The sequence below is a fragment of the Coregonus clupeaformis genome, unplaced genomic scaffold (genome assembly GCF_020615455.1).
Source record: "Coregonus clupeaformis isolate EN_2021a unplaced genomic scaffold, ASM2061545v1 scaf0985, whole genome shotgun sequence".
In the NCBI taxonomy this organism is placed as follows: Eukaryota; Metazoa; Chordata; class Actinopteri; order Salmoniformes; family Salmonidae; genus Coregonus; species Coregonus clupeaformis.
This window is the reverse complement of record NW_025534439.1, coordinates 38720-66672: the sequence shown is the minus strand read 5'-3', so window position 1 is coordinate 66672 and position 27953 is coordinate 38720. Positions and strand designations below refer to the sequence as shown.

Genomic DNA, 27953 nt, shown 5'->3' with positions numbered 1-27953 from the left:
AAACAGATCTACTGCTACATACCTCAATTGTCATAAAATAGGTGTTCTTCGTCCCCAATTTTCATCCAAACCAGGTCTACACCTGTACCTTAGCTCAAATTGACATACCTAAAGTATGCACCTGTGCTTGAACCCAATTAGTTAACTAAGCCATGTCTAAATACAGTATGTACCGAAGCCTGAATACTCATAAACTGTTAACCAGTTCTACCCCTGCATCTCAGCTCCAGTACTCCTACAAACCAGGTCTACACCTTTGACTGTGTCCCAATACTAATATGAACCAGATCTACACCTGCATCTCAGCCCAAATACCCATACCAACCAGGTTTAGACCTGTGGCTATGTCCCAATACTCTGATAAACCAGGTCTACACTTGCGACTATTCAGAAAAATTAACATCAACCAGGTCTATCATTGTGCAAGAGGCAGTAAACAAACCTATTGACATTAAATATTTGTTAAGTTATTACACTAATTCAGTTTCTTCACAGCCAATTACCCCTGAAATAACAGAATATGACGTTTCACAATTCAGAATCACTGATTTAAACATACTGTATGTAAAGGCTAATGGATAATGGTAAAATCATCTGTAAAATCATCTTGATCAAGTATTTCCATAACCCAACTCAACTTCAATCTACAAAAAAATAAAATAATCTAAAAGGATTAAATATATATAATAAATTAGAGACACTGTATTAATTAATGTACCTCAAGCATCATGGATTCAATACATGACCAAAAGTATGTGGACACCTGCTTTTCGACATCTCATTCCAAAATCATGGCCATTAATATGGAGTTGCTTCCCCCTTTGCTGTTATGACAGCCTCCACTCTTCTGTGAAGGCTTTCCACTAGATGTTGGAATATTCCTGCGAGGATTTGCTTCCATTCAGCCACAAGAGCATTAGTGAGGTCGGGCACTGATGTTGGGCAATTAGGCCTGGCTCATAGTCGGCGTTCCAATTCATCCCAAAGGTGTTCGATGGGTTGAGGTCAGGGCTCTGTGCAGGCCACTCAAGTTCTTCCACTCCGATCTCGACAAACCATTTCTGTATGAACCTTGCTTTGTGCACGGGGGCATTGTCATGCTAAAACAGGAAAGGACCTAAAATGTTGCCACAAAGTTGGAAGCACAGAATCGTCTAGAATATCATTGTATGCTGTAGCGTTTAGATTTCCCTTCACTGGAACTAAGGGGCCTAGTCCAAACTACGAAAAACAGCCCCATTATTCCTCCTCCACCAAACTTTATAGTTCGCACTATGCATTGGGACAGGTAGCGTTCTCCTGGCCAAACCCTGAATCGTACGTCGGACTGCCAGATGGTGAAGCATGATTCATCACTCTAGAGAACACGTTTCCACTGCTCCAGACTCCAATGGTGGCAAGCTTTACACCACTCCAGCCAACGCTTGGCATTGCGCATGGTGATCTTAGGCTTCTGTGCGGCTGCTCGGCCATGGAAACCCATTTCAAGAAGCTCCCGACAAACAGTTATTGTGCTGACGTTGCTTCCAGAGGCAGTTTGGAACTCGGTAGTGAGCGCTGCAACTGAGGACAGACGATTTTTAAGCGCTATGCACTACATCACTCGGCGGTCCCGTTCTGTGAGCTTGTGTGGCCTACCACTTCGCGGCTGAGCCGTTGTTGCTCCTAGATGTTTACACTTCACAATAAAAGCACTTACAGTTGACCAGGGAAGCTCTAGCGGGGCAGAAATTTGACGAACTGACTTGTTGGAAAGGTAGCATCCTGATATGACGTGCCACGTTGAAAGTCACTGAGCTCTTCAGTAAGGCCATTCTACTGCCAATGTTTGTCTATGGAGATTGAATGGCTGTGTGCTCGATTTTATACACCTGTCAGCGACGGGTGGGGCTAAAATAGTCGAATCCACTCATTTGAACTGTTGTCCACATACTTTTGTATATATAGTGTATGTAAACTAGACCATTTATACATGATATTTACAGAGAAAATATCATTACATTTCAACAATGTACACTACCGGTCAAAAGTTTTAGAACACATACTCATTCAAGGATTTTTCTTTATTTTGACTATGTTCTACATTGTAGAATAATAGTGAAGACATCAAAACTATGAAATAACACATATGGAATCATGTAGTAACCAAAAAAGTGTTAAACAAATCAAAATATATTTTACATTTGACATTCTTCAAATAGCCACCCTTTGACTTGATGACAGCTTTGCACACTCTTGGCATTCTCTCAACCAGCTTCACCTGGAATGCTTTTCCAACAGTCTTGAAGGTGTTCCCACATATGCTGAGCACTTGTTGGCTGCTTTTCCTTCACTCTGCTGTCCGACTCATCCCAAACCATCTCAATTTGGTTGAGGTCGGGGGATTGTGGAGGCCAGGTAGTCTGATGTAGCACTCCATCCCTCTCCTTCTTGGTAAAATAGCCCTTACACAGCCTGGAGGTGTGTTAGGTCATTGTACTGTTGAAAAACAAATGATAGTCACACTAAGCCCAAACCATATGCAAAATGCTGTGGTAGCCATGCTGGTTAAGTGTGCCTTGAATTCTAAATAAATCACAGACAGTGTCACCAGCAAGGCACCCCCACACCATAACACCTCCTCCTCCATGCTTTACGGTGGGAAATACACATGCGGAGATCATCCGATCACCCACACCGCATCTCACAAAGACACGCCGGTTGGAACCAAATATCTCCTATTTGGACTCCAGACCAAAGGACACATTTCCACCGGTCTAATGTCCATTGCTCGTGTTTCTTGGCCCAAGCATGTCTCTTCTTCCTATTGGTGTCCTTTAGTAGTGGTTTATTTGCAGCAATTCGACCATGAAGGCCTGATTCACACAGTCTCCTCTGAACAGTTGATGTTGAGATGTGTCTGTTACTTGAACTCTGTGAAGCATTTATTTGGGCTGCAATTTGTGAGGCTGGTAACTCTAATGAACTTATCCTCTGCAGCAGAGGTACCTCTGGGTCTTCCATTCCTGTGGCGGTCCTCATGAGAGCCAATTTCATCATAGCACTTGATGGATTTTGCGACTGCACTTGAAGAAACTTTCAAAGTTCTTGAAATGTTCCGTATTGACTGACCTTCATGTCTTAAAGTAATGATGGACTGTCATTTCTCTTTGCTTATTTGAGCTGTTCTTGCCATAATATGGACTTGGTCTTTTACCAAATAGGGCTATCCCCCCCCCCCCATACCTTGTCACAACACAACTGATTGCCTCAAATGCATTAAGAAGGAAATACATTTCACAAATTAACTTTTAAGAAGGCACACCAGTTAATTGAGATCCATTCCAGGTGACTACCTCATGAAGCTGGTTGAGAGAATGCCAAGAGTGTGCAAAGCTGTCATCAAGGTAAAGAGTGGCTATTTGATTTGTTTAATACTTTTTTGGTTACTACATGATTCCATATGTGTTATTTCATAGTTTAGCTGTCTTCACGGTTATTCTACAATTTAAAAAATAGTACAAATAAAGAAAAACCCTTGAATGAGTAGGTGTTCTAAAACTTTTGACCGGTAGTGTATTTGTTTTTAAAGCCGTTGAGTACAGACTTCTGGTGCCACATTTGTCTGTAAAAGTAGATCTGGGAGAAATATGCTTGTGGACTTGTGACCATTTTGAGAAATTATATGAAACTTCTCTAAATGATATGATAATGCATAATGTATGAAACATTTTATTATAAGTACAACTTTAACTTCTCCAGAGCCTGTAAAGTATAAAATATATATTCTCGCTATTGTGACCTATGAGGTGAAATGGGTTAAGAAAGTAATTTGTACTTGATTAACTGTAAAGATACTTGATTAAAACATAATAGCAGAGTAGATTTGCCATTACAAAGACAAAAAAACATGAACATGATTCAGCATAAATAGCTGCCATATCTGGCTCACTTGCTTTAAGCACCCTTTAATTTGAATATTCACAAACAATTGTGATTGTTATAGTCTTCAGTCTGGAAGGGACATTTTTGTAAACTGATAGAAATGAACTAAAAGAGAGTGACATTGATGAAGAGATGAGAAAGAAAGGCTCACCTTTCGGCGAAGAAATGATGGGATTCTTGAAAACCACTGTAGAATAATGCAGCTCTTCTGCCATCCTTTCGACTTCTCGTCAAAAGTGTGTTTCTTAGAGATACAAGCACGGAGAAACCTTACCCAATGTTGATCTACTGTATATGACACAGTGGATCCTTCTGTTTTAATCCCTATTAGGACCTGTATTAGTACTTCTGCTTTGACTCTTGTTTGCATTAAACATGTCACAGGAAACAATTTCACTGTTTCATCTGACTGAGAGGAGGAAGTTATGTTGACCTGTCATGATGGTACTGTCATGATGCTACTGAATCGCACTGCAGTACTCAATATGAAAAGCTGTATGGAAAGCCGTAAGCCTACAACTGTGAATGGAAATCAGAAATAGTTTTGTACAGAAACAGAAATCGGAGTGTCTCTAATTCTTTGCTCACTTGTTTTAGTGTGAGGATACCTCTGAAGGCCTTCCATATCCTCCTCATACCCTCTAGTCACTGGTTGATTGAGAAGTGTATTGTGAAGTTGACCCACATTGTGGTTCACTGGTTAACAAGTTAAAAGGAAATGCCCTGACTTGCTAAGGCATCAGAATATTTAGAAATGTGTTTCCTATTCGTCTGTCTGTAACAGTCATTTCCCATATGTCTGCAATAGAGCTTCAGTAAGGGATAGTGGGGTAAGTTGAGCCATTTTTTTTTTTACATTCAGCATATAGTATTCTTTCTAACAAAGATACCCCTGGGTATGGGGTAAGTTGAGCGGCGGGACAGGGTATGTATGTTAAGCCGCCTACAAATGTATGTACTGAATGAAATATTACCACTACTTTTCTAAAACAATTTCTATTTTTTATTTCCCAAACACATTTCTACACAATCACAATCACTTTTAGCCTTTTAATCATTTTAAGTATATTTTAACACAGACTTAACACCTAACAATCTTTTGTAGCCCTTTCTTGCAGTCAAATGACCTAGTGGCCTTATGGGTGTAATGTTATTAATATTGTTCATAATTAAAAAACATTATTTTTTTTAAACAGCCGAAAATCCAGTGTTTCTATGTCAAGCGGTTTTGTTATATTTCAGTCTTCTGTGATGTATATAGAGTGTAATATTGGGATGCAAACTCAAAATTGAATACATTCCAACTCTATATCTGACATGGTACAGGTGTCTTCTTTTTTTAAGGCCAAAACTATGTGTGTGAGATGTATACTTTTGTTTCAAAGTAGATTTGTTTAAGACTACTTAGAAACACTCTGTGTGACCCTGATTTATCCCACTGCAGTAAAAGGTTAAACACTTTTAACACAGGCCAGGCCCTGTTGTTACCTTACAGTGCCTTCAGAAAGTATTCAGACCACTTGACTTTTTCCACATTTTGTTACGTTACAGCCTTATTCTAAAATTGATTAAAATTACATTTTCCTTATCAATCTACACACAATACCCCATAATGACAAGGTGAAAACTGGTTTTTAGAAATGTTTGCAAATGTATTAAAAATAAAAAACAGAAATAACTTATTTACATCAGTATTCAGGCCCTTTGCTATGAGACTTGACATTGAGCTCAGGTGCATCCTGTTTCCATTGATCATCCTTGAGATGTTTCTACAACTTGATTGGAGTCCACCTGTGGTAAATTCAATTGATTGGACATGATTTGGAAAGGCACACACCTGTCTATATAAGGTCCCACAGTTGACAGTGCATGTCAGAGCAAAAACCAAGCCATGAGGTCGAAAGAATTGTCCGTAGAGCTCCGAGACAGGATTGTGTTGCGGCACAGATCTGGGGAAAGGTACCAAAACATTTCTGCAGCATTGAAGGTCCCCAAGAACTCAGTGGCCTCCATCATTCTTAAATGAACCACCAAGACTCTCCCTAGAGCTGTCTGCCCGGCCAAACTGAGCAATCGGGGGAGAAGGACCTTGGTCAGGGAGGTGACCAAGAACTCGATGGTCACTCTGACAGAGCTCCAGAGTTCCTCTGTGGAGATGGGAGAACCTTCCGGAAGGACAACCATCTCTGCAGCACTCCACCAATCAGGCCTTTATGGTAGAGTGGCCAGACGGAAGCCACTCCCCAGTAAAAGGCACATGACAGCCCGCTTGGAGTTTGCCAAAAGGCACCTAAAGACTGTCAGACCATGAGAAACCAGATTTTCTGGTCTGATGAAACCAAGATTGAACTCTTTGGCCTGAATGCCAAGTGTCACGTCTGGAGGAAACCTGGCTCAATCCCTTGGGTGAAGCATGGTGGTGGCAGCATCATGCTGTGGGGATGTTTTTAAGCGGCAGGGACTGGGAGACTAGTCAGGATCGAGGGAAAGATGAACGGAGAAAAGTACAGAGAGAACCTTGATGAAAACCTGCTCCAAAGCCCTCAGGACGTCAGACTGGGGCGAAGGTTCAGCTTCCAATAGGACAACGACCCTAAGCACACAACCAAGACAACGTAGGAGTGGCTTCGGGACAAGTCTCTGAATGTCCTTGAGGGGCCCAGCCAGAGCCCGGACTTGAACCCGATCAAACATTTCTGGAGAGACCTGAAAATAGCTGTGCTGCGATGCTACCCATCCAACCTGACAGAGCTTGAGAGGATCTGCAGAGAAGAATGAGCGAAACTCCCCAAATACAGGTGTGCCAAGCTTGTAGCGTCATACCCAAGAAAAAGTGAGGCTGTAATCGCTGCCAAAGGTGCTTCAACAAAGTACTGAGTAAAGGGTCTGAATACTTATGTAAATCTGATATTTCTTTGAAATGTGATGTTGAGACTGTTCTGTTATTTTTTTTATTCATGGGAATTCACTAAAAAGCTGTATTCTATGTGACATAAACCTGTATTTGATTTGCCATTCTGGGGTATTGTGTGTAGGTTGATGAGGAGAAAAACAAACAATTTAATCACTTTTAGAATAAGGCTGTAATGTAACAAAATGTGGAAATAGTCAAGGGGTCTGAATACTTTCCGAATGCACTGTAACTATGTGCAGAAACAGAAATAGGATTGTCTTTCATTCCTCTCTTGTTTTAGTGTGAGCATACCTCTGAAGACATGCCGTACCCTCTCTATACCCTCCAGTCACTGGTTGATTTATAAGTTGACCAAGCCACATTGACTGGTTACAAGTTAAAGGAAATGCCCAGACTTGCTAAGGTGTCAAAATGTAGTAATCGGTTTCCCATTTGTCTGTAATATTAATTAATGTCCCATATGAATGCAATAAATCTTCAGTACACTAATGAGCCAACCCTAGGAGGTTGAATGGAAGCGGTGTTGCTACAATATGGACGTGGGGCAGCTGCAATGTTGAAATATTGTCACCAGAGGATAGTAGTGAGGTTGAAATGGATCAGAGAAAATATCTACACCACTTGTTTAATCAAGATGGCATCCAATCCTTTATTCTGTCCATCAATTACCCAATTAGATGAATTTGATTAGATGTGTTTATTTTGTACACAAAATAGTCTCACAATATGTGTGTATCAGATAAACTAAAACCATTGTGTTCATATTACATAAAATACTTGCAAATGTATATGCAGAGACAGTCTTCTAAACAGAACAATAATGTCAATCAAATCGTGAATTTCTCCCAGTGACAAAACGAACAAGAAGTAGTCCAAGAACAAAGAGGAGGCTTCAGTGGCTGAGGAGATGGAACACACTAATTATAAAGAAACCAACCAATCAGAGATTGTGGAGGACTCTGCAAAAAAGAAAATGAAACGGGATGCAGCAATACAATAAAAATACATTTAAAAAATGCAGAGGACAAACAGACAATAGGTGACAGGTTACACAATGAGTCCATACCTCCAAAAAATAAATCATATGTAACAAGATTGATGAGGACTTCAATAGTTGGCTAAGATTGTTGGAGAGGCAAAGAGGTCAGCCATTTAGGAGATTGTGGTCAGAGCTCCAATCTTCACTGCATCTCATAGACAGATGAAACCATCATATGAATCAAAGTATATTTTAATATGGGCTCAACGGACTGTATTGCAACATCATTAACATAAAAAGGCTGTTTTGTTTCCTGTCAACATGTATTTATTTGTATTCAAAAATTCAACAATAGACTTTATAGTGGAATGGATAATATAAATAGTTTTTGTGCGTAAACTGGTGTTTTTATACCGCTTCTTGTATGGTGGACCTGTATTCTTAATATTCTCAACATGGATGTTTTAAACAATGTGACATCAACATCAGATATGAGGTTGCTACATATGAGCACAGTAATGTCTCTGTTTTATTTTGCTCAATGAGCTTTCCTTACTACTTTCTGTGATGTCACACATTTGCATGACGCTTAAGAAGCAATCTGCAGTTGCTACATTCATTTTTGGACTTATAAATTAATAATATGTACCCATTGATTTTTGAAGAATATAACTTATAAATGCCTCATGAGCTTAGTTCAACTGTCGTACCCAGAACCCAAAATATATGCTTGTTTTTCTCCAATATTTGTAAACAAAGTAAATGTAACCAAACACTATTTAGCCTCATAACATGGTTAAAACTATCATGTTGATATCATGGAGTCAGTCCTTGCATCCATAGCGCTTGCTATGAATTTGAGAGTGGTTCCATTTCTCCAGCCCCATCCCTCAGCTTTTTACCAAAACAGGGACCAAAACAGGGATGGGGAATTGGCTTTATTATTGGTTCAAGTGCTGATTGCCGCTTTAACGGTGAATTTCATCAAGTGCCTAAAGCTACTGATTTAGCAGAAATATTACATTGTTTATACAACGGAGTGATTTCATAAAAAACTTGAAACTTCCATTCTATGTATTAAACTTGTACTTCATATGCTATGATCTTTCAAAATGGAAGGAAGACAATCTTTGAAGACAAGTCCTGCTTTGCTTTGTAAACTGAATATTATATGATTTCTGATCTATGAAAGACCAAAACAAATGTTATTATTAAACATGACTATACATACAGGTGATCTATGATTGTGAAAATTTCAACAACTGTACGGAACATAATACAATAAGACAATAGAAGAACATTAATTAAAGTGAAATTATTGATATTAAAGTGAATGTGCTTGATTTATATGAAAGCTCAAAACTAAACATTATTTTTTAAATTCACTGTAGCTACATTACAACAGATCCTTGGTTGTTAACATATCAAGAAGGTACAAAACAGACGCTGATTGGGGTCAATTCAAATTGAATTCAGCTAATTAAGGTTTTCCATTGTAAATGTTTTATTAAAATCACTTCTTGAATTGAGTGAATTCAAATTGACCCCAACAGACAGATGTCATTGGTCCTTAAAGTAGAAGAATATAACTCAATTTAATTATCATAGGGAGATGCAATAATATATGGGTTCAGTATGTGAGAATACCTCTTAAGAGAGTGTCCCTGCAATTTAATCTGACCATATTAATGCTCTACTCACAGATCCAATGGTTCTTCATGCTACACCATGCAGCATTCCAATTAGCTAATGGTGCATTATTTGGAGTAGTTAACACGCAATTACCTCCAGTTTGACTGTTCCAAAACCTGTGAAAAGAGAACAACACCATGAATGAAAAGAAACGACTGAATCAAATAATGATTTAACAATGCCTCTTTGTTGTGTTTATACTGAATGAAATGTCATTACCCATCAATCAGATTCTGATGACTTCCATCAATCCAAAGCCATTGGCCGTCTTTAGCTATGTCAGTCAGGCCGATCCAGTATCCACGATGTTTATCATAGTAGTGTTGAGTGTGGTTATGAATGAATTCCTGAATGAGAAGTGAGTGAAACAGTTCTCATAATTCACAGTTTCGGGAGGCAGTGTGTAAATACTGGATCTAATGGATGTAATCAGGTCCAAATGAGAATATAACAAAGAGCACAACAGGAAGTAGCATTGTAATGGGCTTTTGTCTTTCAGTTATGACTGCTTTACCCTGAGCTCATAGCTATCACACATTTTAATCTAGTTCCTATTTCACTTTTTATTCATTTTCATTGTTTGAGTTACTTAAAGGTTGAGTGAATCGGTCCCTCAAAACTCTTGTTTGTACCAGTGTGCTACCTGATCCTCTTGGCTGCTAATGACAGCCAAATCAGCATTCTCTTGTTTGCAATATTGTTGGCTTTCTGTCCAGTTCTTCCATGGAGCGGCAGGGTGCAAAATCAGGTAACAACTAGATTGGAACAACATCCAGCCACCTTGACAAGAGTTACACACTCCCTACAATATAAGCAATATTAGTATTATCATACTGTATATTCATTTAAAGTGTAATATCTAATAAAAATAATGTATTTTAATGTACAAGAAGGAGGATTACCTCCTGTGTCTTCTTTTTATGAACAATATTTATTGACAGGAAAATATCCCTCTCTGTTGACACCTCTTCTTTCTCAGCCGCTAAAAGTTGGTTTGCAGTGTTTACATTGTTATAATCACTCTGCAAAATGTGATTGGCTGTACTCAGATTTGCAGCCAGTTCCCTCACCAACTTTGTGTTGTGCTCTAAGAAGGCAGTGCTGACTGTGGAGAAAGAAGTGTTTACTCTATGATGTCAACCTGCACCACTGCAAAATCCATATTACTTTATGATCCATATACTCACAGTAGACACAGAGGCATATAATGGCTTAAACCAAGAGGACACAAAGATCCTAACTTATATGCTCTCTGTCACTGCCGGCTGCATGGCAAATGGTCCAACAAAACACAAAGGACAAAGATTTAAAGGCCAGTACGCACTTCCCCCTTTGAGGGGCCAAAATTATTTAAGCCTAAGTTCCATCAGTATCATAAAAAAAACGATAGATCTGAAAACCAGCCATGTTGCAGACACCGATGTCTTGCTCCAGGACAAGCTAAACACCTTCTTCGCCTGCGTCGAGGGAAACACAATGTCGCCGACGCGGGCCACCACCGCACCCGGGACTGTGAGCTCTTGTTCTCCGTTGCCGACGTGAGTAAGACAATTAAGCGTGTTAACCTCGCAAGGCTGCCGGCCCAGACGGCATCCCTAGCCGCGTCCTCAGAGCATGCGCAGACCAGCTGGCTGGATTGTTTACGGACATATTCAATCTCTCCCTATCCCAGTCTGTTGTTCCCACTTGCTTCAAGATGTCCAGCATTGTTCCCGTACCCAAGAAAGCGAAGGTAACTGAATTAAATGACTATCGCCCCATAGCACTCACTTCTGTCATCATGAAGTGCTTTGAGAGGCTAGTTAACGATCATATCGCCTCCACCTTACCCGACACCCACTGCAATTTGCATACCGCCCCAACAGATCCACGGATGACGCAATCGCCATCGCACTGCACACTGCCCTATCCCATCTGGACAAGAGGAATACCTATGTAGGAATGCTGTTCATTGAATACAGCTCAGTCTTCAACACCATAGTACCCTCCAAGCTCATCATTAAGCTCGGGGCCCTGGTTCTGTGCAATCGGGTCCTGGACTTCCTGACGGGCCACCCCCAGGTGGTGAAGGTAGGGAACAAAACCTCCATTACGCTGGTCCTCAACACAGGGGCCCCACAAGGGTGCATACTCAGCCCCCTCCTGACTCGCTGTTCACCCATGACTGCGTGGCCACTTACGTCTCCAACTCAACCATCAAGTTTGCAGATGACACAACAGTGGTTGGCCTGATTACTAACAACGACGAGACAGCCTCCAGGGAGGAGGTAAGGACCCTGGCGGAGTAAAATAACCTCTCCCTCAACTTCAACAAAACAAAGGAGCTGATCGTGGACTTCAGGAGACAGCAGAGGGAGCATGCCACCATCCACATAGATAGGGCCGCAGTGGAGAAGGTGAAAAGCTTCAAGTTCCTCGGCGTACACATCACTGACACTCTGAAATGTTCCACCCACACAGACAGTGTGGTGAAGAAGGCGCAACAGCGCCACTTCAACCTCAGCAGGCGGAAGAAATTCGGCTTGGCCCTTTAGACCCTCACAAACTTTAACAGATGCACCATTGAGAGCATCCTGTCGGGCTGTATCACCATCTGGTATGTCAACTACACCGTCTGCAACCGCTGGGCTCTTCAGAGGGTGGTACGGTCTACCCAACACATCACCGGGGGCACATTGCCCTCCAGGACATATACAGCACCCGGTGTCACAGGAAGGCCAAGAAGATCAGCCACGGCATGTTCACCCCACTACCATCCAGAAGGCGAGGTCAGTACAGATGCATCAAAGCTGTGACCGAAAGACTGAAAAACAGCTTCTATCTCAAGGCTATCAGACTGTTAAACAGTCACCACTAGCCGGTCCCCGCCCAGTACCCTGCCCTGAACTTTAGTCACTGTCACTAGATGGCTACCACCTGGTTACTCTACCATGCACCAGAGGCTGCTGCCCTATGTACATAGTCATTGAACACTGGTCACTTTAAATAATGTTTACATACTGTTTTACCCACTTCATATGTATATACTGTATTCTAGTCAACGCCTATCCTATTTAACTATTGCTGTACATATACTATTCTTCAGATATACTACACATTCTATCCATATACTGTCCATATTGTCTATACATCCCATCACACATACAGTACCAGTCAAAAGTTTGGACACACCTACTCATTCCAGGGTTGTTCTTTATTTTTACTATTTTCTACATTGTAGGATAATAGTGAAGACATCAAAACTATGAAATAACACATATGGAATCATGCAGTAACCCAAAAACTGTTAAACAAATCTAAATATATGTTATATTTGAGATTCTTCAAAGTAGCCACCCTTTGCCTTGATGACAGCTTTGCATGCTCTTGGCATTCTCTCAACCAGCTTCATGAGGTAGTTAATTTGTGGAATTTCTTTCCTTCTTAATGTGTTTGAGCCAATCAGTTGTGTTGTGACAAGGTAGGGGTGGTATATAGAAGATAGCCCTATTTGGTAAAAGACCAAGTCCATATTATGGCAAGAACAGCTCAAATAAGCAATGAGAAACGACAGTCCATCATTACTTAAGACATGAAAGCCAGTCAATCCGGAAAATTTCAAGAACTTTTAAAGTTTCTTCAAGTGCAGTCGCAAAAACCATCAAGCGCTATGATGAAACTGGCTCTCATGAGGACCGCCACAGGAAAGGAAGACCCAGAGTTACCTCTGCTGCAGAGCATCAGAAATCGGCAATTAACTGCACCTCAGATTGCAGCCCAAATAAATGCTTCACAGAGTTCAAGTAACAGACATCTCATCATCAAGTGTTCAGAGGAGACTGCATGAATCAGGCCTTCATGGTTGAATTGCTGAAAATAAACCACTACTAAAGGACACCAACAAGAAGAAGAGACTTGCTTGGGCCAAGAAACACGAGCAATGGACATTAGACTGGTGGAAATCTGTCCTTTGGTCTGATGAGGCCAATTTTGTGATTTTTGGTTCCAACCGCCGTGTCTTTGTGAGACGCAGAGTAGGTGAACAGATCATCTCCGCATGTGTGGTTCCCACCGTGAAGCATGGAGGAGGACGTGTGATGGTGTGGGGCTCCTTTGCTGGTGACACTGTTGGTGATTTATTTAGAATGGCAAACTTAACCAGCATGGCTACCACAGCATTCTGCAGCGATACGCCATCCCATCTGGTTTGCGCTTAGTGGGACTATCATTTGTTTTTCAACAGGACAATGACCCAACACAACTCCAGGCTGTGTAAGGGCTATTTGACCAAGAAGGAGAGTGATGGAGTGCTGCATCAGTTGACCTGGCCTCCACAATCCCCTGACCTCAACCCAAAGCAGCCAACAAGTGCTCAGCATATGTGGGAACTCCTTCAAGACTGTTGGAAAAGCATTCCAATTGACTACCTCATGAAGATGGTTGAGAGAATGCCAAGACTGTGCAAAGCTGTCATCAAGCAAAGGGTGGCTACTTTGAAGAATCTAAAATATAAAATATATTTTGATTTGTTTAAAACTTTTTTGGTTACTACATGATTCCATATGTGATATTTCATAGTTTTGATGGCTTCACTATTATTCTAAAATGTAGAAAATAGTCAAAATAAAGAAAAACCCTTGAATGAGTAGGTGTGTCCAAACTTTTGACTGGTAGTGTATATATATATATTTATTTATACTCCGGACTCCGTCATTTCTGGTCTGAATATTTATATATTTCTTAATTCTATTATTTTACTTTTTAGATGTGTGTATTGTTGTGTATTGTTAGATATTACTGTACTCTTCGAGCTAGGAAAACAAGCATTTCGCTACACCTACAACAATATCTGCTAAATATGTGTATGCGACCAATACAATTTGATTTTGATTTGATTTCAGAGCTCCAATTGCATTTTGACTCAGAAAGTGACCTTGGTTGGTGACAGCTGGTCTTGACAGTCTGTTATAAAAGGACAGAATATCTTAGATGTGGTTTGCAAGTTCCTTAAACATTTCCAACAGAGGAGGAACGTAGTTAGACAGATAACAACACTCATCTGAATTTGGGACCTTGTTGTGAAAGTCTGATATACTGTAATGATTAGATAACAATACACTCACATACTTGCCACAGGGAAATGTTGAGAGTGACTTGTAGAACACACAGAATCCCAAAGCTCACAGAAACCATCCTGTAGAGTCTTCTCCCTGAACCCTCCGGTCCTGAGGAGATACACATTGATGTGAGAACACACACACATGCATACACACATGCACACAAGCATACCCCCACACACACACACAAATACCCAGACACACACATGCTGCACACACACTAAAACACTCACACGCGTTACACGCAATCACGCACGCTACACGCACACACGTACAAGAGGGTGGGGGTGTAATATAATCAACTATAAGAGGACCGTTCCTCACAGCTGTTTTAGTGGGAATTACTGTCTCAGTATAACATGTTAAAAGCACATAATTACATTAAAGGGCTAATCTGCAGTTGCTACATATAATTTGACTTTTTAATGTCTGATATATACCCATTGACTCGTCAAGCTTGAGCTCATGAGCTTAGTTCAACTGTCGTGTCATGTGTTTGTGTAAGTATTTGTCAGTGTGTGTGTGTGTGTGTGTGTGTGTTTTCTTAGTTCTTAACTGACAGATCGGTCTTAGTCTTCACTCACCTCGTTGCTCTATTCTCGTTTTCTTCAATAACATTGTTTAATTCAATAACCTGTTGGTTGACATAGTCATCCATCTTAACTAACTGTATGATTACCTTTCTAACTGACATGTAATGGTAAAATCTACTGTATGATTACCTTTCTAACTGACTTGTAATGGTAATATCTACTGTATGATTCTAACTTCACTGGCAAGTAGTTGAGTAGTTGGTCTGATGTGTGTTTCCACGTGGCACCTCTGATCTCTGTCTGTGGTCCACTACAGTTGATAGAACGTTTTAAGTAGCCAGTCACCTTCAAGCGGGAAGTTGGTAGATCTGACAGAATAATCTAAATAAAGCGATACAACATAATAGCTGGATGACAACAAATAGTGACAAGTGCAGCCTTTCACTTTGCCAGGCCTGTTTGTGGCATCCTCAGCCTTCAAACGGAGATCATGTTATGGCTTGCACTCTATGCAGATGGCCATATAGGGGCCTTTTGTTCTATCTTTGCTGTGTGTGATATCAGTGTGAGGAGTTATTCAGAGTTGTGTGCAGGAAATCTATGTCTGCATCTTTCTCAGTGGTTTTAAAGGGTACATTTAAGATATCTTATTTCATTTCCTGTATGTCTGCAATAGATCTTCAGTACACTGTTGAGCCATCACTACGAGGTTGAATGGAAGTGGGGTTGCTGCAATATGGACGTGGGTTTGCGGCAATGTTTAAATACTTTTGGGAGATCAAAATGGATCCGACAAAACAAGCTACACCACTTGTTTATTCACGATGGGTGTCCAATCCTTTACTCAGTATATCAATTATACAATAATTAATTTGTTAAGATCGGTTTATTTTGTACACAAAATAGTCTCACAATATGTGTGTATCAGATCAACTAAAAACCATTGTTTACATATTTCATAAAATAATTGCAGATGTAAGGCAGCAATAGAGGAGAGAGAAGAAGGGGGAACTGTGGAGGAGGAAAATAACATAATATGAAACAAGATTGATGAGGACTTCAATGGTTGTCTAAGATTGTTGGAGCGGCAAAGAGGTCAGGCATTTAGGAGATTGTGGTCAGAGCTCCAATGTTCAGTTCATCTCATAGACAGATTAAACAATCATATGAAACACAGTATATTTTAATCTGTGCTCAACGGCCATTATTGCAAAACCATGAACAAGTAAAAAGGCTGTTTTGTTTCCTGTCAACATGTATTTATTTGTATGCAAAAATTCAACAATATATGTTATAGAGATATTAGAAATCATTTTTGAGCGTCAACTGGTGTTTTTAGATCACATGTTGTATGGAGGTCCTGTATTGTTAATGTTCTCAACATGGATGTTTTAAACAATGTGATATCAACATCAGATATGAGGTTGCTATATATGAGCACAGTAATGTCCATGATTTTTTTTGCTTACTGCTCTCTCACATATTTGCATGATTCTTAAAGGGGCAATCTGCAGTTTCTACAAATTAATGATATGTACACATTGATTATTGAAGAATATAACTTATTTATGCCTCATGAGCTTAGTTAAAAATATACGCTTGTTTTCCTCCAATGGTCGTAAAAAAAAAAACGTAAACAAACATTTTATAGCCTCATAACATGGTTAAAACTATAATGTTGATATCATGGATGGTCAGTCCTTGCATCCATAACTCTTTCTATGAATTTGAGAGTGGTTACATTTATCCAGCCCCATCCCTCAGCTTTTTACCAAAACAGGGGCGGGGATAACACTTTGCTATTGTTTCAACTGCCAATTGCTGCTTTAAACCTAAATTGTTCTGGCTCCTCATCATCTTCAAGGACCGTATGCAACCTGCCCTCAGTTTCATCTCCCTCTGTTGTGCTGCTTCCACTGCCTCTCCCTTTTCTCTGTTGAGGCCTAGATCTCCTCCCTGTCCCCCAACCTCCAGATGAACTGGCAGAGAGGGGAGTGGTGCCAGGGCCTGAAGTGGAGGGGGTTAAAGAGGAGTGGGGCCTTTGTCGAGTGGTGGATGTAGAACCATCAGACAGGGTGATTGACATAGCAGTGGCGATTAAATTAAAGCGATGAAGTCTTACAATGTAATATAGCGTGCTCGGTGCGTCTCGTCTCTGAGCCAGGTAACAATAGTTTGCATTACGCATAAAAGGTTCTAGGCCTTGCTTTGTCCCACCCAGGTCAACTGCATATCCCTGGAAAGCTTATCTCATTGGCTACAAGACTGTCAAGGTGCCATAGTAGCCAATCCCCTGTGTAATGGATGACTACAGTGCATAAGCAGGCAACATCATATTTTTGATGTGCAAAGACATAGTCACTCGGTGGACATTCGATGTTGCCATTAAGTCATACATCATCAGATAACATTGGCAATAGTCTAGATTTGTTCCTACCAACCTAAGGATTCATTTGACACTCCCCATGCAGCTATAGCTCAAACACAGACCAAATCGAAGCTTACCCTGTTTGGTGAAAACGTTGTGTAAAATAAACATTTTGACTCTCGGGGCTGGTGATCAATAACAGTAGGTCACAGGCAGACAAATAAGATATCCTCATGATCTGTGAAGTCCCGGCTTTCGGTGTGTATCAACGTACTCCGTGTTGATTTCGTTTATGCCGGAATGTAGGTAGCAGCCATCTTGAAATTAGATCATCGGCACGGCCTGCCCTTATAAATTCATATGCCCACATATGGTAGTAAGTCACACCAAAGATTTGAAGGCACAGATCAATAGCCAAGATACTCAGCTTTCCGCAGACACCCTGCTTTTGCACATAGGGGCTACCGTTCTCATACCAGACTGAATTGAATAAAAATACAAAAATCGTGTCCCCAAATAATATTATGATGAATTGCATCACGTGCCTAAAGCTGCTGATTTAGAAGTATTGCATAGGTTTACATTTACATTTACGTCATTTAGCAGACGCTCTTATCCAGAGCGACTTACAAATTAGTGCATTCACCTTATAGCCAGTGGGATAACCACTTTACAATGTTTATTTTATTTTATTTTTTTTAATTTTTTTTTAATCATTTTTTTTTCATTTTTTAAAATATATACTTTTTTTTGGGGGAGAGGGGGGGTTGGGGTAAGGGGGGGTAGAAGGATTACTTTATCCTATCCCAGGTATTCCTTAAAGAGGTGGGGTTTCAAATGTCTCCGGAAGGTGGTGAGTGACTCCGCTGTCCTGGCGTCGTGAGGGAGCTTGTTCCACCATTGGGGTGCCAGAGCAGCGAACAGTTTTGACTGGGCTGAGCGGGAACTATGCTTCCGCAGAGGTAGGGGAGCCAAAATTGAAGGAAGACAATCTTGGAAGACAAGTCCTTCTTTGCTTTGTAAACAGAATATTATATGATTTCGGATCCATAAAAGGCCAAAACAAATGTTATTCTAAAACACTACTATACATACGGTTGATATTTTATTGTGAACATAGCAACAACTGTACGGAACATAATACAATAAGACATTAGAAAAACATTAATTCATTGTCAAAGTGAAATTATTAATATTAAAGAAAATGTGCCTGATTTATATGAAAGCTCAAAACTAAACATTATTTTTGAAATACACTATAGCTACATTACAACAGATCCTTGATTGTTAACATATCAAAAACGTCTAAAACAGACCCATGTTGGGGTCAGCCAATTAAGGTTTTCCATTGTGAATTTGATATTTAAATCACTTCCTGAATTCGAATTGGCCCCAACAGACAGATGTCATGGGTCCTTAAATTAGAAGAATAAAACTCAATTTACTCTGACCATATTAATGCTCTACTCTCACAGATCCAACGGTTCTCCATGTTACACCATGCAGCATTCCAATTAGCCAATGGTGGATTATTTGGGACAGTTAACACGCAGTTACCTCCAGTTTGATTGTTCCAAAACCTGTGAAAAGAGAACACCACCGTGAATGAAAAGAAATGACTGAATCAAAGAACGATTTAACAATGCTTCTTTGTTGTTTACACTGAATAAAATGTCCTTACACATCAGTCTGATTCTGATTACTTCCATTAACCCAGAGCCATTGGTCGACTTTAGTCAGGCCGATCCAGTACCCATGATGGTCATCATAGTAGTGTTGAGTGTGGTTACTAATGAATTCCTTAATGAGAAGTGAGTGAAACCACAAATTAGGTGTTAGTAGAAAGCATTTTTAAAAATATTTTTTATAGCAATTCACAGTTTCGGGAGGCAGTGTGTAAATGCTGGATCTAATGGGTGTAATCAGGTCCAAATGAGAAAATAACAAAGAGCACAACAGGAAGTAGCATTCTAATGGGCTTTGTGCTTTTGTCTTTCAGTTATGACTGCTTTACCCTGAGATCATAGCTATCACACATTTTAATCTAGTTCCTATTTCACTTTTTATTGTTTGAGTTACTTAAAGGTTGGGTGAATCTGTCCCTTTAAACTCTTGTTTGTACCAGTGTCCCACCTGTTCCTCTTGGCTGCCAATGACAGCCAAATCAGCATTATCTTGGTTGCAATATTGTTGGCTTTGTGTCCAGGTCTTCCATGGAGCGGCAGGGTGCAAAATCAGGTAACAACTAGATTTGAACAACATCCAGCCATCTTGACAAGAGTTACACACTCTCTCTACAACAATAAAACATTACATTTTTAACGCTACAATATTAACAATATTAGTATTATTAATACTGTATATTAATTGAAAGTGTAATATCTAATAAGTAATGTATTTTCATGTTTAAGAAGGGTGATTACCTCCTGTGTCATCTTTTTGTGAACAATATTTATTGACAGGAAAATCATCAAGCTGATATATGACCCGAAGATTCCAGTTCAGTCTATCCCTCTCTCTTAACACCTCTTTTTTCTCAGCCGCTAAATGTTCCCTCACCAACTTTGTGTAGTGCTCTGAGAAGGCAGTCATGACTGTGGAGACAGAAAGACATGTTTGCTCTATGATGTCATCCTGCACCCCTCCAAAATCCATAATACTTTATGATCCTATCCTATCATTGCTACGCTGACGATACACAACTAATCTTCTCCTTTCCCCCTTCTGATAACCAGGTGGCGAATCGCATCTCTGCATGTCTGGCCGACATATCAGTATGGATGACGGATCACCACCTCAAGCTGAACCCTGGCAAGACGGAGCTGCTCTTCCTCCCGGGGAAGGACTGCCCGTTCCATGATCTTCCCATCACGGTTGACAACTCCGTTGTGTCCTCCTCCCAGAGTGCGAAGAGCCTTGGCGTGACCCTGGACAACACCCTGTCGTTCTCCGCTAACATCAAGGCGGTGACCCGATCCTGCAGGTTCATGCTCTACAACATTCGGAGAGTACGACCCTGCCTTACACAGGAAGCGGCACAGGTCCTAATCCAGGCACTTGTCATCTCCCGTCTGGATTACTGCAACTCGCTGTTGGCTGGGCTCCCTGCCTGTGCCATTAAACCCCTACAACTCATCCAGAATGCCGCAGCCCGTCTGGTGTTCAACCTTCCCAAGTTCTCTCACGTCACCCCCCTCCTCCGCACACTCCACTGGCTTCCAGTTGAAGCTCGCATCCGTTACAAGACCATGGTGCTTGCCTATGGAGCAGTGAGGGGAACGGCACCTCCGTACCTTCAGGCTCTGATCAGTCCCTACACCCAGGCGAGGGCATTGCGTTCATCCACCTCTGGCCTGCTGTCTCCCCTTCCTCTGCGGAAGCATAGTTCCCGCTCAGCCCAGTCAAAGCTGTTCGCTGCTCTGGCACCCCAATGGTGGAACAAGCTCCCTCACGACGCCAGGACAGCGGAGTCACTCACCAACTTCCGGAGACATTTGAAACCCCACCTCTTTAAGGAACACCTGGGATAGGATAAAGTAATCCTTCTACCCCTCCCCCCCCAAAAATAAATAAAAAAATAAAAAAATAGTATAATTGTAAAGTGGTTATCCCACTGGCTATAGGGTGAATGCACCAATTTGTAGTCGCTCTGGATAAGAGCGTCTGCTAAATGACGTAAATGTGCCCTTGAGCAAGGCACTTAACCCTAATTGCTCCTGTAAGTCGCTCTGGATAAGAGCGTCTGCTAAATGACTAAAATGTAAAATGTAAATGTAATGATCCACATACTCACAGTAGACACAGAGGCCTATAATGGCTGAAAGCAAGAGGACACAAACAACCCCCAAACACAATGCCACTCCTCGAAAGGGTTGAGAGTGGAGAGCAGGCCTCTCATCCACTAGGAATAGCAAAGATAAGAGTCATGTTATTATAACCATACTGTTAGCATAAAAGTATACATGTAATGGTAAGCGTTATTCCATCATTTGATGAAATCTAAAAATTGAACAATAAATGGTGGATAATTTGACTATAGCGTAGTCAATCCAGACTGCAGAAGATTTGCACTATAGCGCGATTGAAATGTAAAGGCATTCGTGGAGACTGTATTCACGGTTAACGCTGCATATGTCGGGTCATTCAGAAATGTCCTTAATATTTATATTGCTCTATAGTCTCGTAAGCCCGACCCTAGGCAGCAGCGGTGACTAAGGTCTGGTTTCATTGACAGACTTTTTCGGCAACTTCAATAAGGGAAAAACAGACAACTCTCCCAACAAATCACGAGGCAGGCATGCCAGAACGTCGAGATTCGAAACCAAAGTTTGCAGGCAAAACCTTTGCAATGGTTTTAGTGAAGGTAGTTGCCGCTTGCAAAATGCACTCATTAAAAATAACCTCTGTGATCTCCATCTTGCTAGCTACTATTTTGTATTTTATTCAAGTGGATAAGGTAGTGACATAGGCAGTGACGTAGTTCCTCTATGCCAAACTGACGTTCTATTACTTACAGACAGTCTGTGTTAAGCCGGAACATTTGACCCGGATGTCTAGAGAGACTAATCACGCTATAATTTGGATCTTCCGCAGTCCGGATGGAGTCTAGCCCTATCTCCCAAATGTACCTGCTGTGGCAGGACTTTGTTGAGTGACTGCACTTCCCTTAGCCTTTACTTCATCATATACTGTTTCTTCCTCTTTTTTCTCTGTGGGGAAGAGAAAGGGGCACACATTCATATCCAATAATATGGTTTTGATATATTGTGTTATTAATTTTGATATACAGTTGTCACGATCGTCGTAAGAAGCAGACCAAGGAGCAAAATTATATAATATAATATAATTATTGTGAAATTAACTCTGTCCATAAGGTGTAGATAGTAAGTATAGACCGGAAGTAGAGGCCTGGGCATTGTTGTTCACTAATTTACTCCAAGTAGGGAAAGGATGGTGGGGTTGAAAAGTAACAAAGGGGAGTAAAAAAAATCAACAAATTTTTTTTCTTCAAAAAATTAAAAGTATAAAAAAATAAAAAAAAATAAAAAAAGAAGCAGACCAAGGCGCAGCGTGATATGCATACATCTTTTAATGAGTACTTTTCAACAATAACAAAACAACAAAACGATACGTGAAGTCCTAAGGTTAACAAAACACAAACCTCTCCGGAACAAGATCCCACAAATAACAAGTGCAAAACAGGCTGCCTAAGTATGGTTCCCAATCAGAGACAACAAGCCACAGCTGCCTCTGATTGGGAACCACCCCGGCCAACATAGAAACACATGAACTAGAACATGAACATAGAACACTAAACATAGAAACTAACACCCTGGCTCAACATATAAGAGTCCCCAGAGCCAGGGCGTGACAACAGTGAGGGAAAAAAGTATTTGATCCACTGCTGATTTTGTACGTTTGCCCACTGACAAAGAAATGATCAGTCTATAATATTAATGGTAGGTTTATTTGAACAGTGAGAGACAGAATAACAACAAAAACATCCAGACAAACGCATGTCAAAAATTTAATAAATTGATTTGCATTTTAATGAGGGAAATAAGTATTTGACCCCCTCTCAATCAGAAAGATTTCTGGCTCCCATGTGTCTTTTATACAGGTAACGAGCTGAGATTAGGAGCACATTCTTAAAGGAAGTGCTCCTAATCTCAGTTTGTTACCTGTATAAAAGACACCTGTCCACAGAAGCAATCAATTCCAAACTCTCCACCATGGCCAAGACCAAAAAGCTCTCCAAGGATGTCAGGGACAAGATTGTAAACCTACACAAGGCTGGAATGGGCTACAAGACCATTGCCAAGCAGCTTGGTGAGAAGGTGACAACAGTTGGTGCGATTATTCTCAAATGGAAGAAACACAAAATAACTGTCAATCTCCCTCGGCCTGGGGCGCCATGCAAGATCTCACCTTGTGGAGTTGCAATGATCATGAGAACGGCGAGGAATCAGCCCAGAACTACACGGGAGGATCTTGTCAATGATCTCAAGGCAGCTGGGACCATAGTCACCAAGAAAACAATTAGTAACACACTACGCCGTGAAGGACTGAAATCCTGCAGCTCTTTCCCTCAGCCAGGGCATTGAAAATGGGTCGTGGATGGGTATTCCAGCATGACAATGACCCAAAACACACGGCCAAGGCAACAAAGGAGTGGCTCAAGAAGAAGTACCTTAAGGTCCTGGAGTGGCCTAGCCAGTCTCCAGACCTTAATCCCATAGAAAATCTGTGGAGGGAGCTGAAGGTTCGAGTTGCCAAACGTCAGCCTCGAAACCTTAATGACTTGGAGAAGATCTGCAATAGAGGAGTGGGACAAAATCCCTCCTGAGATGTGTGCAAACCTGGTGGCCAACTACAAGAAACGTCTGTTTTGCAGAGGGGTCAAATACTTATTTCCCTCATTAAAATGCAAATCAATTTATAACATTTTTGACATGCGTTTTTCTGGATTTTTGTTGTTGTTATTATGTCTCTCACTGTTCAAATAAACCTACCATTAAAATTATAGACTGATCATGTCTTTGTCAGTGGGCAAATGTACAAAATCAGCAGGGGATCAAATACTTTTTTGCCTCATTGTATTGTGTTACATGCCAAAATGCAAATCTTATGCCATTAGTAACCCTAACATGTAATCCATATTGCTTTTTTGTTGTTGATTGAAAAGTATGTAAAAACATTTACACCTATTCCTCAGCACCAATATCTATATACTCCAGCCCACTTACCCACACACATCAACCCAATTACCCACACACCCCAGCCCAGTTACCCCCTTGCACTAACCCTAATACCAACATGTCAATACCCTAATAGTGAAACAATAAAGTACAGATACACCCATATCCTAGCCTTAAATGTCCTATTTGTTAATCATAGACCCCAATTCCTTTACAAAAACTCCTCATCCCTGTTGCTTTCTTATCTCAGCCCTGTTACCCGCTTTGCCTAGGCTTGTATTCCCCAAGTCACCAACAGTAACCTATATCCAGCTCATCGCTGCACATCCCAACGTTCATCTTTGCATATCTTAGTCCTGTGACCTCTGACCTGTAATCAATTAATCAATTCTAATTATTTCATAGATAAACTCATTGTACAGTGCTATAACACTATTGCCCCATTCACTTTTCTTCCTACCACAAACTTTCTGCCAGAATTGATTTGAATGGGCAATAGGCGTCCATTCGGACCCATTATGAGCCTTGTGTATCATTACACCCCATTACTGATATAAACCAGGTAAAACCATGGGTATACTCATATAAAACAGGTCTAACCCAGTACCCAAGCCTCAACATTCATACAAACCAGGTCTACACATGTACTTCAGACCCAATATTGTTACAGACCAGCTGCACATCTAATCTAATATAGATTTTATTTTGAAACAGGTCTACTTGTCAAGGGTGCTGAAGGTGGGTGTGGTGCAGGAATCAAGCGCAGGACGCAGAAACTAAGTCCAAAAGACTTTAGTGAAATATTCACGTAGTACACGAGCTCAACAAGCCCAGAGGCGAAATAAAGGCGCACACAGGCGTCAAACAAAAGGCGCACTAACATGTGCGAAAAACCCTCTCCAAAACAACGGAGGGAAACACGTAGCACAGAACACCAAACAGAAGCGTAATCACACACAACACCTGACACACACAACGAGAACTAAATAGGACACTAATGAACACTAACTGGAAACAGGTGTACAACATCAAGACAAAACCAAACGAACATGAAACATACAACGGTGGCAGCTAGTATTCCGGGGACGACGACCGCCGAAGCCTGCCCGAGCAAGGAGGAGGAGCAGCCTCGGCCAAAACCGTGACACTACTGCTATGTCAACCTCAATTTTCATAAAAATGTGTATTCTTCTGTATTTCTTCCCCAATATTCATTCAAACCAGATCTACACCTATATCTCAAATTGACATACCTAAAGTATGCACCTGTGCTTGAAGCCAATTAATCAACTAAGCTAGGTCTAAATATGTGCCGAAGCTTGAATACGCATAAACTGTTAACCAGGTCTACCCCTGCATCTCAGCTCCAGTACTCCTACAAACCAGGTCTACAGCTTTGACTGAGTACCAATATTAATATAAACCAGATCTACACCTGCATCTCAGCCCAAATACCCATGCTAACCAGGTTTAGACCTGTGGCCATGTCCCAATACTCTGATAAACCAGGTCTACACTTGTGACTATTCAGCAAAACTAACATAAACTTTGTGCAAGAGACAGTAAAGAAACCTATTGACATTAAATATTTGTTAATTTATTACACTAATTCAGTACCATCATGAGAGTACAATTCCCCCTGAAATAACAGAATATGACGTTTTACAATTCAGAATCACTGATTAAAAACTATTGTAAAGGCTAATGGATAATGCTAAAATGATCTGTAAAATAATCTTGATCAAGTACACTACCGGTAAAAAGTTTTAGAACACCTACTCATTCAAGGGTTTGTCTTTATTTTTTTAACCATTTTCTACATTGTAGAATAATAGTGAAGCCATCAAAACTATGAAATAACACATATGGAATCATGTAGTAACCAAAAAAGTTTTAAACAAATCAAAATATATTTTATATTTGAGATTCTTCTAATAGCCACCCTTTGCCTTGATGACAGCTTTGCACACTCTTGGCATTCTCTCAACACGTTTCATGAGGTAGTCACCTGGAATGCATTTCAGTTAACAGGTGTGCCTTCTTAAAAGTTGAATTTATTTCCTTCTTAACGCGTTTGAGCCAATCAGTTGTGTTGTGACAAGGTAGTGGGTATATACAGAAGATAGTCCTATTTGGTAAAAGACCAAGTCCATATTATGGCAAGAACAGCTCAAATAAGCAAAGAAAAACGACAGTCCATTATTACTTTAAGACATGAAGGTCAGTCAATATGGAACATTTCAAGAGGCTGTAAAGTACAAAAAAAGTATTCTCGCTATTGTGACCCATTAGATGAAATGGGTTAAGAAAGTAATTTGTACTTGATTAACTGTAAAGATACTTGATTAAAACATAATAGCAGAGTAGATTTGCAATCACAATGTCACGCCCTGGCTCTGGGGACTCTTAATTGTTGAGCCAGGGTGTGGATTTTCTATGTTTTGTTTGCTATGGTTTTCGTTCTAGATCGGTTAGATCTATGTTGGCCAGGGTGGTTCCCAATCAGAGGCAGCTGTAGCTCGTTGTCTCTGATTGGGAATCATACTTAGGCAGCCTGTTTTCACTAGTCATTGTGGGATCTTGTTCCGAAAGGTTTGTGTTAACCTAGGACTTCACGTTTCGTTTGTTGTTTTGTTCGTGTGGTGTACTTCAATAAAAGATGTACGTTTATCACGCTGCGCCTTGGTCCGCTTCATCTTATAACGATCGTGACACACAAAGACAAAAAAACATGAACATGATTCAGCATAAATAGCTACCATATCTGCCTGACTTGCTTTAAACATCATTCAATTATATTATTCACAAACAATTATGATTGTTATAGTCTTCAGTCTGGAAGGCACATTTTTGTAAACTGATAGAAATGAACTAAAAGAGTGACATTGATGAAGAGATGAGAAACAAAGGCCAAGACTCACCTTTCGGCGAAGAAACGATGGGATTCTTGAAAACCACGGGAGAATAATGCAGCTCTTCTGCCATCCTTTAAACTTCTCGTCAACAGTGTGTTTCTTAGAGATACAAGTACGGAGAAACCTTACCCAGTGTTGATCTCTATGAGGTGGTGGCTCTTGTTGTTTTTATCCCTATTAGGACCTGTATTACTACTTCTGCTTTGACTCTGGTTTGCATTAAACATGTCACAGGAAACAATTTCACTGTTTCATCTGACTGAGAGGAGGAAGTTATGTTGACGTGTGATGATGGTACTGTCATGATGGTACTGAATCGCACTGCAGTACTCAATATGAAAAGCTGTATGGAAAGCTGTAGGCCTACAACTGTGAATGGAAAACATAAATAGTTTTGTACAGAAACAGAAATCGGAGTGTCTCTTATTCTCTGCTCACTTGTTTTAGTGTGAGGATACCTCTGAAGGCCTTCCATATCCTCCTGTCAGTGGTTGGTTGAGAAGTTTTTTGAGAAGTTGGCCAATCCACATTGTGGTTGACAAGTTAAAGGAAATTCCCTGATTTGCTAAGACATCAGAAAATGTTGTAATGTGTTTCCTATTTGTCTGTCTGTAACAGTAATTATCCAAATGCCTGCAATAGTGCTTCAGTAAGGGATAGTGGGGTAAGTTGAGCCTTTAGTTTTACATTCAGCATATAGTATTCTTTCTAACAAATATATCTACATATACAGTGCATTCGGAAATTATTCAGACTCCTTGATCTTGTCCACATTTTGTTACATTACAGCCTTATTCTAAAATTGCTTTAATCGGTTTTCCCCCTCATCAATCT

General features: G+C 40.5%; 1 protein-coding gene across 1 annotated transcript; it reads right to left on the bottom strand.

Annotated features, from left to right (window-relative positions):
• Positions 1-18643: 18643 nt before the first annotated feature.
• On the bottom strand, positions 18644-27260 carry LOC121543108 (C-type lectin domain family 4 member A). The gene is made up of 7 exons (XM_045217263.1): positions 27126-27260; positions 22135-22215; positions 21300-21407; positions 19930-20100; positions 19640-19800; positions 19188-19306; positions 18644-19086 (listed from the first exon to the last, which is right to left on the bottom strand). The coding sequence occupies exons 1-7, from the start codon at positions 27187-27189 to the stop codon at positions 18948-18950; spliced, it is 843 nt and encodes a 280-aa protein (XP_045073198.1). The 5' UTR covers positions 27190-27260; the 3' UTR covers positions 18644-18947.
• Between the last annotated feature and the right edge of the window lie 693 nt (positions 27261-27953).